Source organism: Terrapene carolina, unplaced genomic scaffold (assembly GCF_002925995.2).
Source record: "Terrapene carolina triunguis isolate 2854851 unplaced genomic scaffold, T_m_triunguis-2.0 Scaffold138, whole genome shotgun sequence".
Lineage (NCBI taxonomy): Eukaryota > Metazoa > Chordata > Testudines > Emydidae > Terrapene > Terrapene triunguis.
Window position 1 is genome coordinate 3,470,958 of NW_020664489.1, and position 18,256 is coordinate 3,489,213.

Here is an 18,256-nt window from a genome sequence, read left to right on the forward strand (position 1 = left end):
GTATGATATAACTGGAATAGGGTTTTGCTATATATGCCATGTAACATATCTATGTAAAGGTTATGATCTACTGGTTATGTTCATCCTAGCTGTATGCAGGCACCATTTGTGTGTTCAAAGTTATGAACATTGGCTGTATAATTGCTTGATTTCTAAGTAGCCTTAGTTAGAACATTTGGTCACTTCTTGGGAAAGGAATGTGCAAATTAAGTGCTCAATCAGGAAGCACTTAAGAAACAAAAGAGCTTGGAAGACTCCAATCCACATAGGAAGTCTACCTGAGGATGTTCAAGGTAGTATGTGGGTAATGGCTGCTACCTGCAAGTCCTGAGTCATGCATGGGCATGTAACTTGCCCATGTGATTCCGAATCTCCATTTTGTGACTGGATTCTACACAGGATGAGGAGGGGCTCTCCACCCACAAGAGAAAGTCTATTTAAACCCCTGGGAGACCCCTCCATTTTGTCTTCAGCTGGCTAAAGAAGGAGCCTCTCCATCCGCCAGGATACTTGAAGGAAACTGGAACAAAGGACAGTAACTACAGGGGGTGTGAGTGATTGCTGGACCCAGGCTAAAAGGAGATTGATCTGTAAAAGGGAGTATTCTGGAACTGATGAGGATCTTATCTGTATTTAGTTTGATAAGACATAGATTTGCACATTTTATTTTATTTTGCTTGGTGACTTACTTTGTTCTCTCTGTTACTGCTTGAAACCACTTAAATCCTACTTTCTGTATTTAATAAAATCACTTTTTCTTTATTAATTAACTCAGAGTATGTATTAATACCTGGGGGAGCAAACAACTGCATCTCTCTCTATCAGTGTTATAGAGGGTGAACAATTTATGAGTTTACCCTGCATAAGCTTTATACAGGGTAAAACGGATTTATTTGGGTTTAGACCCCATTGGGAGTTGGGCATCTGAGTGCTAAAGACAAGCACACTTCTGTGAGCTGTTTTCAGGTAAACCTGCAGCTTTGGGGCAAGTAATTCAGACCCTGGGTCTTTGTTGGAGCAGACGGGAGTGTCTGGTTCAGCAAGACAGGGTGCTGGAGTCCTGAGCTGGCAGGGAAAACAGGAGCAGAGGTAGTATTGGCACACCAGGTGGCAGCCCCCAGGGGGGTTTCTGTGATCCAACCCATCACAGCTTATAAACATCTATAATAGATAATACATGTTGATAACATCTATAATTATTCAGAAACCATTTATAAATGGGCCCTTAATATAAAGCGATTTTTCTTTCAATATTGCATATTTTGTGCTGTGAAGTATATGGTCAAACAACTTATTTCAATTATCAGCTCAGCTAGACGATGGCATGAAATTAAAACATGTCCTTGTTAGAATTCTAATTTCCACTGGCATTGTTTTCACTGTGGCAGGATAAACCATTGCACGTGTGCACTAAAATCCTTTTTTCTTTACTTACCGGGAAATAGCAGTTGCCATCTCAATGTTATCACTGTAAAAATCTACAAGACCCTTCCTTGCAGTGCAAACATTTGCTAAACTAAAGAAAATAGTTTTGTTTTTCCTTTGTTGAAAGTATATGGAAGTTCCCCACTGAGTGGAAGTTTCCCACTGAGAAAAATCATGAGGCTGATCTCAAGCTCCATCAATTCACTGATGCAGAGGATCCTGAACTTGTTTTAAGGGGGCAGCCTACTGGGCCATTTTGTCAAGTAGCCTGTCTTCAACATTGACCAGCCTTGGGGAAATCCAGAGCCAGAGATAGGGCTAAACATTATGGCTTGGGCCTCTCTCTGGATTTTAAACACCGCTTTCTCCCTGTCTGGCTCATTCACTGTCACATTCCCAGATGCAGGACAGACCAGTGAGGGGCTGTGTCACCACCTCACCTGCAAGCTTGGGTGCCTCAAAGTGCTTTGCTGTTGTAGCTCCCAACCTGGGCTGCACACAAACAGCCTACATGTCACACCCTGAGTGTCTGTGTATAGCCACAGCCCTGGTCCAGTAACTCTGACCCCAGCAGCCTGTCAGCAACACACCGGTCACACTTTGGCTTCCTTCACCCTTGGTTACTACTATTTGCAGGGTGGACCCCAACACACTCCCAGTCCCAAAATTTCCCAGAAATGTGTGTTCTGCACTGTCCAGCCCTCTCCTTACTCTTGAGGGAATTCTGCGCCAAAAAAATTAAATATTCTGTGACAAAAATTAAATATTCTGTGCACAATATTTTAAAATTCTGCATATTGTATTTGTCAAAATAACACAATATAATCACACCATTTTCAATTATTTGCTGTCAAGTATTTTGAAATAAATTACCAAAATAATTGAAAATGGAGTGATTATTGTCTTATTGTGTTTCTGTGTTATTTTGACAATTAAAATATGCAGAACTTTTTTTGTTGCTGAATTCCCTCAAGAGTTCCAGGGTTCTGTGTGGCACAATGTGGGGGTGGGCAGCCCGGTGTGGGGTTCTGGGTGCAGGGGAGTCCAGGTGATGGTGGTTAGGGTTCAGTGGGGGGACGGGGGACTCCTGATGCAGGGGATGAGGCGTGGCAGGGTTGGGGCTTGGGGAAATCGGTGTGTGTGGGGGTTCTGGATGCGAGGGGCTCCTGATGCGGAAGGGGCTCGGGAGGAGGGGGGATTCTGGGTGCATGGGTGGGGGGAGGGGTCACTGTACAGGGAGCTGCTCCCCCTTCCATCCAAACCCCGTGCATCCAGACCCTCCCCCCGCACCTAATCCTAACCCTAACCCTGCCCCAGCAGCCAGATTCTCCTCCCCCTCCCCCCCATGCAGAGCTTCCTGCAGCCAGGGTACGATCTGACCCAGCCCCAGCTGCTCTGTGCACGGGAGGGGGAGGGGGAAGGAGAACTCCGTCTCCATCCTCTCCCCCACCCCCAAGCTGGGACTAGCAGTCTCTGGGGGCTGGGGCATCCCCAAACCCTCCTCCCCCAGAGATTTACCTCCCCAACACACACACACAGCCCAAAAAGAGCATCTGAGCTGCCAGGGATGGGTGAGTGAGTACTGGTGCAGCTTCTCTTTGCTTCCCTACAGAAACCATTTTCTGCAAGGAAGCAAAGAGAATGGGGGGGAGGGAGCATTATTCTGCTGCACTGCAGTTGCACAGCATTTCCCCAGGAGTATCTCCTGGACAGTTCAGATATTAAAGGTTTACTGTCCCTGCAAAGGGTAAATATTCAACAGTTTGCTACTTTAACTGTAGTTACCAAACAGTTCAATTTACACACAGCACTGGATTGGCTTATTTTAAAAAATAAAACAAGTTTATTATAAAGAAGATAGGATTTTTAAGTGAATTCGGGTACAGGAGATGAAAGTGAAAACATAAATCTAAAAATCTAAAACCTAATCTAGCAAGTTTTTGGTCAAGGCTTTGTTTAAGATGGCCTTTCTCACCAACAGTCTTCCAGCAAGATGGTGACTGACCCTTTCCTTGGTCAAGATCTCTCCCAGAGACTCAAAGGCCCTGATTACTTTGTCTCCTTAGGTGAAGGAGAGAGAGAGAATACGGGGTTCTCTGCCCCACTCTTGTATAGTCCAGTGAATCTCTGAAGTGGTTTCTTCTGAAGGTTATCCTCAAAGCAAAGTTTAATCAAACAGTAAAGAAGGTGACAGGGAATCTGGTGGTGAAGAAGGCGCCATCATCTTCCTTCTCACCTGTGTTTGCTGAAATGCAAATTTTGCTTTGTCTCCTGTCATTTCCTCCCCCTGCTGTCTGGAGGACCCTGTCTACTACTCATGTCACACATTCCTTTGTTTAGGACAGGCCTATTTAACAACTTCTGCCTGGGCAGGGCTGTGTGGGTTGGAACGTATGCTAATAACACCATACAGGGGGATTTCATAACATTACATATAATATTGCTACAAACATTTCACCACCATGATATTATTGACCAGCCTCATGATACCTCACAGGCCTATTTAGTACTAAGATTATTACAGTGGTGCATAGGGTGTGAATACAGGGGTGCTTTCAGTCACACTCACAAATCTCTGTCTCTGCTGGAGCCCTTTAGGGCCAGGCTGTGGCAGACTCCCGTGCAGCTGCTCGAGCAGAAGGGTATGAAAGGAACCTTCCCCTTCTCCTCCCACTAAGGGGCAGCCCCAGCTGCAGTCCTTGCTCCCTGCAGTGCTCCTTGGGATACAAGCCGCATCAAAACTAGGTGAAAAGGAACAGGAGGCAGGTGGGGCCACGGCCCTGCTCCCACTCCACACTGGTCAGAAATACTGGTTGGCCATGGATGAGAATGCACCCGCCTGAGTGTCGTGCAACAGGTGTTCCCCACTGTGTTACAATGCTTCCCAGAGCTCCTTGGGGCGGGGACAAGGGCCTTTGCCAGACAAGACACAATCTGGCCCAAATCCTTGTTTTGCACCACCCAGGAAATGAAGCTGTTGTCAGCAAATTCTTAAAAACGCGTTCTATCAAAATAATAGCTGTACTCAAGAGACTTGGCACTGGATACCATGAGCAAATATTCACTGCTTCCCAGAAGTATTACTCATGGCACAGCATGCTCCATTCCCCAGACTGCAGCGAGGACTCCATATAGACAACCTTTTCCATTTTAAAACAGTTCCATATTTGTACTATAAAATTTTATGTTAGTAACGGATTCAAACGGATTTAAAAGCAGCAAATCAGAAAGGGAAAAGGACCCATACCTGAACGCTCGTTAGGGTTGTGTACTGGTAAGCCTTTACAATTGTGTAATTAGCTTCGACATCCACTAGTGCCAACAGAATATACTTCCACCACTTCCTTTTCAGAATTTGCAAAAGGCTGTCACTGCCTGGTTAGAGAAAACTTCAATCAATAGACGTTTGTTTCAAAAGGAATGCTGGATATTTATTTCAGAGCTCTTGCTTTTTAAAGTATATCTAATATTACTGTGTTTGTTTCTAGTTGGCCCATCTGAAGAAAGATAAAGTAGAAACGGAACGCAGCCCACAAACAGGCAATAGAAATGATTAAAGGCATAGAAAGATTTCCAACTGAAAAGAAACTGACAAGACTAGGGCTGTTTAAAGAGAAGATGAATAAGAAAAGCAGTAGCCTCAGGACTGCTCTAATTTATTCAAAAGGCTAAGCACAGCCCTATATAGCCCAGAATATGGGAAGTGCAAAGGTATCTTAAAGCTGCCTTTGCCATCACATCCTCCCTCTCTTCATTCCTTCCAGAAGTATAGGAATTCAGTAACTGAGAATTAGGTCCACAGACTTCAGTGGGGTTCTGTACAAGAAAAAGGGTCCACTCGTGCCTGTCTGAAGGCAGGGTCAGGGCCATAAAATTGCCAGCTTCTCACTATGCTATCACTGATACTTTAAAATATATACAAAATGGTTTTTTTTAAACAAATTATGAAACAAATAAAACCTCCTTTACTCTCCCCACAATATTCAGGTGCATTCAATCTTCTACAACCCAATCCTGTTTCTGCTGGAGTCACTGGGCGTTTTACCATTGATGTCAGTGGGTGCAGGAGTGGACCCCTACTTTTATGATATCTCTCATGGTGTTCAGTTCAGTTCAGTTGGCCCATACTTCACAGAGTGCATGTCTCACTGTTTTAGTGCATTAATATGAAAAGTATGCAAGGAAAACAGTTTTATGAACCAAAATCCCTCCCACAGTATTTCACATACCTCTCCTAAATGCCAACGTTGTTGTATAAACTAGAAGAAGCAAACAATAGTTGATAAAACTTTGTAGCATTGGAGTGTTCACTTTGTACTGTTCTGCTAAATACTGGCTTGCAACAGCAGTCCCACAGATAAACAAGGAAAGCACCTGACCCAGTGCAAGTGTTTTCAAAATATGACTGTAAATGTAAAAGAAAAATGTAATTAATTTAGAATTAAACAAAAAAATTAATTATCTTAATATTTACAGAGAAAAACAAGAAGCCATTTCTTAGCTCGGCATCTAGTTCTTTCTTCCACTCCCTTTCATTAGCTCCTCAACTCAAACATGTTGTTGATACCATTTTTTAGCGCACCTCCTACTTACACTTGGGGCCTTGTCTACACTGGAAGCATTTTCTAACCTCATACAGTAAAAATAGATCAAGCCAACTTAAATCATCTAAAACTGAGTCCATACTATCTCTTTAAATAATTTTAAACTCCGTTTAGCTGAAGTGGTTTTAAAACCAGTCAGAGAATATTTCCAGTGTAGCTAGGTAGTCTGATACCCAGGGCCTGTGGTCTATTCCTTGCTCTGCACAGAGTTCCTGTGCGACCTAAACTCTCTGTGCCTCAGTTACCCAATCCGTAAAAGAGGGATAATACTTATCTAACTCAAGCCTCCTGTGAAGCTCAATTCCTGAGTGACTTGAAGTGAGCTGAGACCTTTGGAGGGAAGGTGCTACAGAAATGCAAAGTGTTATTATTAGCTGTGGATATTTTTGCTATTTTCCATCACACTCCGCTGCAGTTGTTGATGGTGATTAGAATGAACACTTCCTATGCAAGCACTGCTTTAACTCATGCACCTCTTCCTATGCCCAGCTACACATGCGCCTCTTCCTATGCCCAGCTACAAATGGGGAAAGGGTTCAAGCTCACTTTGGTTTTCAAGCATGTTCTCTATTTAATTCAAAGTAGTTTTGAGCTTTGTTGTATTCCTAGACATTCAGAGTTAATATATCAAATTATATTCCTAGCCTAGTTCACAAGCTGGTTATGTAGGATATTAGATCTCACTCATCACTGCAGTATCTAAGCGCCTTCCAGTAGTGCATTAAGCAACACGACTACACATCTGTCATGTATGGTTTGTTCTCTCTTCCTCTCCCTGGAGACAGAAGCATGCGCAGTGGCGTGCCTTGTTGTGATAAGGGTTTTGTTGTGGTTTTGGTTTTGGGGAGGGCCGTGAGGAGCTAATAAATACACCTGTTGCTACCTGTTTATGTTTGAAAAGGCAAGCTCAAAGAAAAGTGCCTTGCACTTGGAGTGGAAGATGGTGAGGTTTGTGATGCTCCTTAGTTTCTGGGGGTGTTCATTCCACAATCTCAGATCACACGGTCTCCTGCACAGATGAGTTTTAGTGCTAAGAACTCCCATGTACCAGAGGAGTGGCGTTATCAACCACCATCTTTGTCCTGGAGCTTTAGTCAATCTTTTAGCTATACTGGCCATGGAGTGCTTTGAGCACAAGGACCAAGACCATGAACTTGATTTGAAATTGTATGATTGTTGAATGCTTGGCGTTGGCAATATTGCAAAGATACAACCAGATTTTCATGTACATCACAAAAAACTGTGGATGTTGAAAACTGTCTGACTATGGGCTTGTCTTCATGGCTGAGCTAACTCGAGTGTTGCCCCAGTAAGGGTATTTCTATAGTCAGAGGTGTGACTGCAGCATGGGTAGACATAGCTAAGCTAGCTTTCATCTAGCTAGTTTGAATCACAAATAACAGTGAAGCCAAAGCAGGTTGGTTGGCAGCACAGGTTGTACAAACCCACCCAGGACCCTGGAACGTAACCATGCGGCTAGCCTATGCTGCCAGTTTCACTGTTCTTGTTATTCACGCTAGCTATGGCTCAAAGTTAGCTCAGATATGCCTACGTGTGCTGCAGTCACATCTCTGATTGCATTGTAGACATACCCTAACTCAAGTCTCATCCCCACACTAGGATAGGTCTATGCTGCAAATGAAGGTGTGATTGTAGCATGAGAAGGCCTAAGCCGAAGCCCTGGGCACCACATCTACACTACTACTGGTAGCTGTGCTAGCTATATTAAAGCTTGCATGGGTATGCTTACCTGTGCTTCAATCACATCATCATTTGCTCTGTAGGCATACGGGTACCTCTGAGCTGCAGCTGCAGTACATGTAGATGTCCCAGCATTAGCTGTAAGCTAGCTAGCTCACTAAAAACAGCAGTGAGAGCATGGGCTTCAGCTTGGGCTAGCAATGCAAGTACATACTCGGGGGGTCAGACAGCCTTGTGCAGCCCACGCTGCCACATCCTCACTGCTATTTTTAGCAAGTTAGCTAGATTAAAGTTCCAGACGTATGGCTGCATGAGCTGTAAATCACACTCATGGCTGCACTGTACACTAACCTAAAGGGTATTTCTACACTGCAGTCAGCGGTGTGACTGCAGCACATGTAGACGTACGCCAGCTAGCATTGAACCAGCTAGCTCGAATAACAATAGCAATGAATCCGCAGCAGCATAGGCTAGCCCAGGGGTTGGCAACCTCTGGCACGCGGCTCGCCAGGGTAAGCACCCTGTCGGGCCGGGCCAGTTTGTTTACCTCCGCGTCGGCAGGTTTGGCTGATCGTGGCTCCCACTGGCCGCGGTTCACCGCTCCAGGCCAATGGGAGCGGCGGGAAGCGGCACAGGTCGAGGGATGTGCTAGCCGTGGCTTCCCGCCGCCCCCATTGGCCTGGAGCGGTGAACTGCGGCCAGTGGGAGCCGCGACCGGCCAAACCTGCCGACGCGGCAGGTAAACAAACTGGCCCGGCCCGCCAGGGTGCTTACCCTGACGAGCCGCGTGCCAGAGGTTGCCGACCCTTGGGCTAGCCGCTCAAATACATACATACCCAGGGTCCTGGATGGGGTTGTGCAGCCCATGTGGCCACTCAACCTGCTGTGGCTTCACTGCTATTCTTATTCGAGCTCGCTGGATCAAAACCATCTTGGGTATGTCTACTCTATACACTGTAGTGCGGACATACTCAAGAACCCAAAACTGGACTGTATTGGTGCTTTTAACTCAAGTTGGCTGGCCCATCATGGGGTATAGGCGACAGCTCAAGTTACCAAAACTCAGCTGCTGCTAATACAATCATTAATACAATTATTTTGTGCTGTTCTAGTGTCATTTTGCAATTATTTTGCACTCAAGCTAAGCTAATTCAAGAGGAGTTAACTTGAGTTAACTGCAGGGAAGACATAGTTTTAGGGTGTGTCTAAACTGCAGCTGGGAGGTGTAATTCTAGTCTGGGTAGATGTACATGTTCTAGCTAAGAGCATATTAGTGCAGTAAAAATATAAGGGCCTGTCTACCTTTGAAATGCTGCAGTGGCACGATGCCTGGTGGCAGTGAAAGTTGTAATCTTGTACACGCACAACCCATAGGGCCAATGCAAAACAGAGCAGTCATCATAAATGTACAGCAAGCATCCCAACATTATTAGCTGCAATGTCGGTGACATATGCACACATGTGCAGCAAGCATCACACAATTCCTAACAGGCCCCCAAACTGCAGCGCCAGGTTGAGTGCAGTACACCAGAGCGCATTACTTTGTCTTGCTGTTAAAGTGCTCTTTCAAAGCCTCCCTAAGCCGTATAGCTCCTTGTTGAGCTTGTCTGATAGCCCTTGTGTCTGTGCAGTGTTGTTGTAGCCATGATGGTCCCAGGATATTAGAGTTTGAACAGCCAGAGACAGGATGAGTGAGGAAATATCTTTTTTTGGATCAACTTCTGTTGGAGAGAGAGACAAGCTTTCGAGCTTACATAGCTCTCTTCTTCAGGTTTGGGAAATTGAGTGTCATTGCTAAATTCAAGGTTCAACAGATTGTTTAGTATAAGTAGTTACCACATACACTTCTACCCCGATATAACGCGACCCAATATAACACGAATTTGGATATAACGTGGTAAAGCAGCGCTCCGGGGGGGGCGGGGCTGCACACTCCGGTGGATCAAAACAAGTTCGATATAACGCGGTTTCACCTATAACGCGATAAGATTTTTTGGCTCCCGAGGACAGCGTTGTATCAGGGTAGAGGTGTATTTCAAGGAACCACTCAAAGTGAAATGGCCTGTTAAGACCACTCCAGTCATAGGAAGGAAAGGAAGGGGGCGGGAGGGAAAGCTGCTGGATGGGTGTTGTAAGTGGGTTACAGATTGTTGTAATAAGCCATAAATCCAGTGTCTCTATTGAGTCCATGATTTTTAGGGCATGTCTGCAGAGAAAAGGAAGGCCCGTAGCTGGCCCATGCCATCCGACTCAGGCTCAGGCTGCGGGGCTGTTTCATTGCTGTGTAGACTTCCGGGCTCTGGCTGGAGCCCAGGCTCTAGGACCCTGCAGGGTGGGGCTATGTGGAAGGAGCTAATGAGAAGGAAGCTCACCTGACAGGAAACAGGCAGGGCTTCTATATATCTAGGAGGCTGGAAATAGTGTGGAAAGGCAGTAGGGAAGAAGCCCGAAGTCCCGCTCCCTGCGGTAAGGGAGAAGGAAGAGAAGCAGCAGAAGAAGAGAAAAGGAGTAGTCCAGCAGTGACATCAGTAAGGTCAGGAAAGCTCAGGCCTTGACTGCTTGGTAAAGGGTCCTTGGTAGATTCCTCTACAAACCACTGCAGAGTGGTACTGTTTGGGGCAATGAATTAGAAGGCTGCCTGGGTCTATGCAGGAGTGACAGGGACAGGGCAGCGGACGTGAGGACTGCCTAATGCCACTTGAACAGAAGAGACTTTGAAGGACTTTACCCTGGAAGGGGAAACCACTGAGTGACCTGGCCGGAGGACTGAGTCACGAAGAGGCAGCAGCCCCTCCTAGAGCGAGAGAGGGGCTGCACACTGGAGAAAGACAGTGGACAATGGAAGGAAGGGGCATTGGCCTGGCAGAGCTAATCGCCAGAACCACGAGGAGGGGGCACCGTTCAGTGGTGAATAGAGCCCCCATCACAGGTCCTCATCAAGTATGGGTTGTAGCTGTGGGATGGTAGGTGACAACAAGGTGACAATAAAACCCCCTCCGACTACACAACCCTCGTTGTCACCTCCCACTGTCACTGTCATTCTGCACCTGCTGAGTTGGTAGTAAAATCTTTCCTTGGTACACGGCTGCTACAAGATGGCTGGTACATGGCTTCATGAGCCCAGGGCGTAAGGAGTAGGTTGCGTCCCCCCAAAGATCACTACTGGCAGTTCAACATTGCCAGTGGTAAAATCCACCAATTAGCAGCGAAGGTCCCTGCTTGTAGCTATCTGAATGATGCAAGCATCATGCAGCTTCCCTGACCAGCCAACATTGATGGCAATGAAGTAAATCCCAGGTGATCCAACAGCACTTGCATAACCGTAGAAAACTAATCCTTTCTGTCGATGTACCCTGTGGCAAGGTGCTCTGGGGCCAAACTAGGGATATGCGTGCCGTCTACTGCTCCATCCACAATGTTCTGCACATTGCTGAAAGTCACCGTCCTGCGTAGCAGGAGACTATTAATGGCCCTACACACCTGCATCACAACGGCCTTCACTGTGGATTTTCCCACTCCAAAATGACTCCCACTGAGAGGTAGCAATCCACCATTGCAAGTGTCCAGTGTGATTGCCACTTGCTTCTGCACTATCAGAGTTGCTCCCAGTTTGGTGTCCCTGAGTTGGAGGGCTGGGGCAAGCTCAGTGCACAGATCCAGGAATATGATCTTGCACAGCCAAAGGTTCTGCAGCCACTGCCCATCATCCCAAACCTGCATTACAATGCCATCCCACCAGTTGGTGCTCATTTCTTGAACCCAGAAGCAGCGCTCCACTGTTTGCAGATGCTCTGTGAATGCCACCAACACCCATGAATTGGTTCTCGCTATGTCCCATGGCAATTTGTCCTCCAAGAAATTGTCATGTTCCCTGCAGTTCTTGCGGCTCTACAAATACCAGAGGATTGTGCCTCCTGTGCTTGCAACGCTCACGACAATAGTGCAGAGCTGTGCAGGCTCCATGTCAGAGATGGCAGACAGCAACAAGCCCCGCATGGGTTTGTGGGAAATTGAAAACAGGTGCGGAAATTATGGGATAGCGATATTATGGGATGGAGAACATGGCTTTATGGGAAGTTGAACCCTTGCTCCCAGTCACCCCTGCCCAACTCACTTATGCCCAAGACAACGTGCTGAACGCTGGTGGGCTGCTCACTGGAATACCCACGATGCAGCACCGCACTGTGCATCAACACAAGCACTCCTGATGAGTACACACAGTGCCAATGCAAGGAGCCAAGTCTGCACGCACACAAGCAATATGCTAACTGCAGCGGTTGTATGCTAACGTAACTTGCATCAGCCAAACATTGTAGTGTAGACAGGGCCTTAAGTGTAGACACATGCACAACTGGGTTGATGCAAGGCATACATCGACCTAACTTGGTAATGCAGACTAGGCCTAAGTGTGGCCGCTATGGCTCAGGTGGTGGCTCAGTTTAGCTGCTCAAGTACATACCTAGGATCTCGGACAGGACTGTACTCTGGACGCTAGCCCAAGCCACTGCTCATGCTTCCATGTCAACACTGCTGTTTTTAGCACTCTAGTTCAATCAGAGCTAGGACATGCACATCTACCCAACATGGGAATTACACCTCCTAGCTGCTGTGTAGACGTACCCGCTGACTAGCAACTAAGCTTGTGTGAACCCTTGTAACAGCCAGGCAACTGTAACTTAAAGCAGTTTTTAGTTGTGTTGTGAAGCTAAATTAATTTAAAAGGTCTACACTGAAGATAAATTATATAAAAATTACATTTTCTTATTCAAGAGCTCTGTACCTGAGCATATTTCAGTCAGATCTGCTGGCGTGAGTGCTAATAATAAATCTTACTACTTTTTATTTTTGTTAGCCCTGCACAGCTAGCGTGACCTAGGTTCTATTCCTTCTAGTGACACTTCAACAGAGTTGCTTGGTGTCACCTATGCAAACCTACTGAAAGTTAATGGCATTGCAGAGGTGTCACTGACGGTCTTTGTTATGGCTGGTGATGTATGAAAAAGAAACAGATTGCAGGCTGCGAGTGCAGAACTGGCAGATATAAAAAAAGTAAGCTGAACATATTTAACACAGAAGTTATTAGACACCAGTAAATATGGAGCCCAACAATGCCTTTTTACAGAAATACTTTTCAGAATAGAAGTGCATTTAATGTTAGTAAAGTGTATTAAGAGCCTTGAGATAAAAGTCCAAAATAGTATATGAATTATTATTACAGTTCCCAAAATGGCTCTCTGAGAGTAGATGGCTCTGCATGCATACATTTCAGGGTATATATACTGCCTTTCACAACTTTGGCCAAAATTCAGCCATAGGAACAAAGAAAACATTCTCTCCCCCCCCTTTTTGAGATCCCGCTACTTAGCTAGCTCTCAGAGAACAATCCTGCATTGGCAGTGAGATAGCCCAGATCAGTGGTGCGCAAACTATGAGGTGTGCCCCTCTGGGCACGGAGGAATGTTTGGGGCGTTGAACAGCGATGCCAGACGGCTCATGCCAGCCCCCACAGGGGGTCGGGAATGGAGCGCTACCTCCTTCCCCAACTCACCTCAGCAGGCCACCCATGCCGATTTCTGCTCCCACCAGCCTCCACGCCCAGCACTGGCTCTGCCCCCAGAGACTATCATACGTGCCCTCCCCTATCCTGAAAACCCAAGAGGAGAGAGACAGAGGGGCAGGTATTGGCCCTGGCCTTGAGATGCAGCCTGGCAACAATAGAGAAGCAGCATGCTGCGGAGGAAGCCTTGACTGTGCAGTAATGGGGGGTCACGGACAGCTTCCATTAATGATAAGGGGGGGGCCCCATGCGACTGGAAAAGTTTGCGCATCACTGGCCTAGATGACCTAACAGACCTTAAAAAGAACAGGAGTACTTGTGGCACCTTAGAGACTAACAAATTTATTTGAGCATAAGTTTTCGTGAAACCTAACAGACCTTGTCCACCTCTAACTAATTCTAGGGCTGGTTAATTTTTTTTTTTTCCATATGAAGACTTTTTTTATTGTTAAAAATTAATTCTTCTTTACATCAGAAATTTTTAGAAAAAACAAAATTTTTACAAACTTTCTGGGGGCTTTTTCATTTTCACAAAACTGGAAAATGAAAAATTTAGTCTCAGTAATGTTATTTATGATTTATTTATTTTCTCCTTCCTTTTCCTTCCTCTTTTCTCTTTCCCCCTTTTTCTATGGAAAATGGAAAAAGGGGTGAAGATGGGGGGGGCAATTAAAATGTGAGAAAAGTGGGAAGGGAGAGGAAAAAAGAGCCCCAAAACATTCAAAAAATTGTAAACCAAAAATTTCTTATAAAAATTTGAATGAAAAATCTGAAGTAATTTTCAGTCCATAGGTTTTGAAAAGGAACTTTTGTTATTCAACATGTTTGTGAATATTTTGAAAGAATGAGAGTTCCTTTTCTATACCCACGGAACAAAAACGACTTCCAAAATTTTAGGGAAGATTTTTTTCCCATTTGTGTTTTCAACCAGATACTAATACTCTCCAATACTAAGCTTGTCTCAGCTGAAGTCACTCTCCGGACATTGAGATGCAAAAGAGATTGTAGTCTTGAGTTTTGTCCAATGCTAGACAACAGCTAAAAGGATCCTCATTGAGAGACTTGACTCTTAGAAACCTCTCTTGTCATCCTGGCCCATGATGCTACAAAGCTGTAAAAAATGTTCCTACTATGTTGTGGTTCTGGGATACAGACAGATAGCTAGGGGGATATAGGCCCGATTCTGCAAGGTACAAAGCAGTCTGGCCCCAATCCAGCAAAACATTTAGGTTCAAATTTTTAAAAGGTATTTAGGCTTTGCTGTACTCAGCGTTGCAATGCCTCACTGATTTAAGAGCCTTAAGCACCTACTTAAATGAAAGCATATGAGTAGTTTTTCAGTTTAAAGTTAAACATATGCTTACAGGCTTTGCCGGATCAGGGCCAGCACATTCCACATCTTTACAGGACCAAAGTCACACAGGGAGAGTTAAAAAGCAGCCTTTCATAGGGATGCTTCATTTAAGGCAGTGGTCACCAGCCGGTCGATCACGATTGACTGGTCAATCCTAGAGGATCTCCCAGTCAATCGCGATCTCTGGTGGAGAAGCGGGGCTGCCGCTAAGGCTCCCTGCCTGCCCTGGCCAGCAAGGCCCCGGGCAGGGGTCTCCCCCCAAACGCTGCTCCTGCCTGCAAGCACCGCCCTCGCAGTTCCCATTGGCCCGGAACGGGGAGTTGTGGTGCTTGCAGAGAGGAGCAGCATGCGGCGCCACGTGCCCTCCCCAGGGGCCGCAGGGGCGCATTGGCCCCTTCCAGGAGCAGCGTGGGGACAGGGTAGGTGGGGAGCCTGCCTTAGCGGTAGCCATGGGACACCGGGAGCTCCCTAAGTGCTGCCCTGGCGGGAGGCCGCACCCCAAACCCCAGCCCTGAGCCCCCTCCCAGAGCCAGCGCCCTGAACCCCCTCCTGCACCCTGAACCCCCTCCTGCACCCCAGCCCTGAGCCCCCCCGAGCTAGCACCCCATACCTCCTCCTGCACCCCAAGCCCCAGCCCTGACCCCACTCCCAAAGCCAGCACCCCATGCCCCCTCCCGTACCCCAATCCCCCTGCCCCAGCCCTAACCCCCCTTCCAGAGCCAGCATCCCATGCCCCCTCTACACCCCTACACTCTGCCCCAGCCCAGAGTCCCCTTCTGCACCCAAACTCCCTCTGAGCACACACCCTGCTCCCCCTCCTGCACCCCAACACTCTGCCCCAGCCCGGAGCCTCCTCCTGCACCCAAACTTCCTCCCAGAGCTTGCACCCCTCACCCCCTCCTGCACCCCAATCCCCTGCCCCAGGCTCAGCCAAGAGCCTGCACCCCGCCCGAATCCCACCTCCCTACCCCAGCTCAGTGAAAATGAGTGAGGGTGGGGGAGAGCGAGCGACAGGGGGTGAGGGGGTGGAGTGAGCAGGGCGGGGCTTTCTTTGGGGAAGGGGCGGGGAGATCCTGGGTTGCCCTTAAATTCAAAAAGTGATCGTGGGCGTAAGAAGGTTGGCGACCACTGATTTAAGGGTATGTGTGACTACCCGCTACCTAGACTTCACTGCTGCAGGTTTTTAAAAGGCAGAAAGATGGATGAGAGATTACCTCATGCTTCCCTTCCCCCAGTTTATCCACAGGACACAAAGCATGAAATCCCGAGCCCATTAAAATCAATGGAAGTTTTACCAATAATGTAAATGAGGCCAGGATTGCAGCCAAGGTGAACAGAGTGAATCTCTTCCCTATTCAGGTCACTAGCTCTGCCCTGCCCCTCGTTCCCAAAAGATTGATACTACCTTACAGAGATACCAAATAGGGATGAGTGAAGGAGTCAAAGGGGACCCATAAAGGGTTGCCACTCAAGCATTCATCCCCCTGGTACTGACTTCTTCATGGTAATCCCACAAACTGCAAACTCTGTTCATGAGCCATTGGCGGGCCCCCAATTCAGCTTTAGAGCCTGCAGAATATCATCCCACATGCCAGACCCAGGTTCGGTTGCACCCTGGGGCTGTTTTGTTGCAAAGAGGGAGGGATAGCTCAGTAGTTTGAGCATTGGCCTGCTAAACCCAGGGTTGTGAGTTCAATCCTTGAGGGGGCCACTTAGGGATCTGGGGCAAAATCAGTACTTGGTCCTGCTAGTGAAGGCAGGGGGCTGGACTCGATGACCTTTCAAGGTCCCTTCCAGCTCTAGGAGATAGGATATCTCCATTAATTTAATTTAATTTAAAAGGGGCGACAAGGTGCCAAAACAGGATCCTGTTGTCCATCCTGTTCACATGTGGCAACACCAGTTGGGTGCACAATAAAGTGGCTGGTAGATCAGGGAAAGGGGGCACATTTGCTATGAAGCTGGGGACACCGATTTAATTGCAAAAGCTACCTAATACCGTGCTCTTCTGTAGCACCTTCCACCCGAGGATCTCCATGCGTTTTACAACATCCCTGGGAGGTGAGGGGGAGTAGTGTTATCCCCGGTAAGATTAAATGAGCTGCCTACAAACCACACACCAGGTCAGCGGCAGAGCTGGGAACTGGCCTCCTGACCCCTGATCCTGCAATTCACTCTCAGGCTCCTTCTCCACCTCCCAAGCAGTCCCGGAGCTGAGCCGCTATTACCCCTGGTGCTAGGGCTTTCCCAGAGAAACACGTGTGAACGCCCCACGCAGCCCACACGCGCTGGTAGCTGGGCACAGGCAGGGGGCTGCTCTGAATGGGGTAGTCCTGGGGGGGGGGGGATTAGGGCATCCCTTCCGGGAAGGGAGCTCCCCGCTTACCCATGTGCTGATCACACGTGGCTCAGCCTCCGCGGGGCTCCTCCGGGTAGCAGCAGGGCAGAGACACGCGGCAAGCCCGCCGCCCGCCTCTGCCCTTTGTACTCACCATGTGCAGAGTTTGTCTTTGATCCCGAGCAAGAGGCTGGGGGACGATCTCAGAGGCGCTGCTGCAGCCGCGGCAGCTGCTGCTGTTTCCGACGGTGCCCGCGGGCAGGGGGCATCCTCGGGACCAGCCACTTCCATTTGGAGCCAGACGCCGCCGAGCAGCTGCTGTCTAGAGAGCTGGGTGCGAGGCGAGCGCAGACAGAGGAAGGAGGTGGGAGGGCGGTGCTAGCGCGCGGCTTCTTCGCTGGCTCAGCTGCTCGGCAAACTCTCTCTCCTGTGCGGGTGGCTTCCGCAGCAAATCATTAACAGTCAGCAGACAAGACCCAAACAATCCAGTCAAGATCGCACGCTGGCATCTCTCTCCGGGGCTGTAACCTGCTCCAGGAGGAGGGAGAGACCTCTGCTCTGCTCCCCTGGCTGATCTGGGGAGCTGCCAGCTCGTCACTCATTCCCGCCTTCTCTACCTGCAGGTGAGGTTGCACAATGATGTTAGTTCTCGTTTTTCCCCTCCCAGGTGTCTTTGTGGCAGAGGAGGCCATGCCCCAAATCTCTGGGATTTTCTCACTCAGAATGGATTTGTTGTGCGCCCCTATTTGCAAGAGGCAAAGACTTAAATCAGATTTCAGAGTGGTAGCCGTGTTAGTCTGTATCAGCAAAAAGAACGAGTACTTGTGGCACCTTAGAGCCTGGCACTCCTCATTCTTTTTACTTAAATCAGACTTGCAGTGAATCAGAGCTGCTTTCCCTAGGCCTGATTCTCTTCCAATCTTACACTAGTTTTACACCAGTGTAACTCTTGACGTCTATGGGGTTTCTTCTGATTTCCATCATTTTAAGTGATGGGAAAGTCAGTCCCTTCATTATTTTGAGCGCATAATAGATCTGTGGGTAGTTTAGAGACTGCAAACCAGGTCTTTAGCTGGTGTCAATCAGCATGGCCCAGAGTTTCCTTTTCAAAATGTTGAACAAATCAGGAAGGTCACTGGCTGAATCACATTCATTGACACAATCTGAAAGGGTGAACTGCCAAAGAACAAGCAAGATTGTGAATATCTGGAATGTACACATGCCAAAGAGATGCTTTAACATGAATCCAGTCACCCCAAGCAAAAATTGGAAGATCC

General features: G+C 47.6%; 1 protein-coding gene across 1 annotated transcript in view; it reads right to left on the reverse strand.

Annotated features, from left to right (window-relative positions):
* SLC35F2 (solute carrier family 35 member F2) overlaps window positions 1–17,270 on the reverse strand; it is a 35,293-nt gene extending 18,023 nt beyond the window's left edge. The window contains exons 1-3 of the mRNA XM_024216798.2: window positions 17,134–17,270; window positions 5,655–5,830; window positions 4,673–4,800 (exon numbers count right to left, since the gene is read on the reverse strand). Of these exons, the coding sequence (XP_024072566.1) occupies window positions 4,673–4,800; window positions 5,655–5,830; window positions 17,134–17,270 (441 nt within the window). The remainder of the gene's footprint in view (window positions 1–4,672; window positions 4,801–5,654; window positions 5,831–17,133) is intronic.
* Window positions 17,271–18,256: the final 986 nt, after the last annotated feature.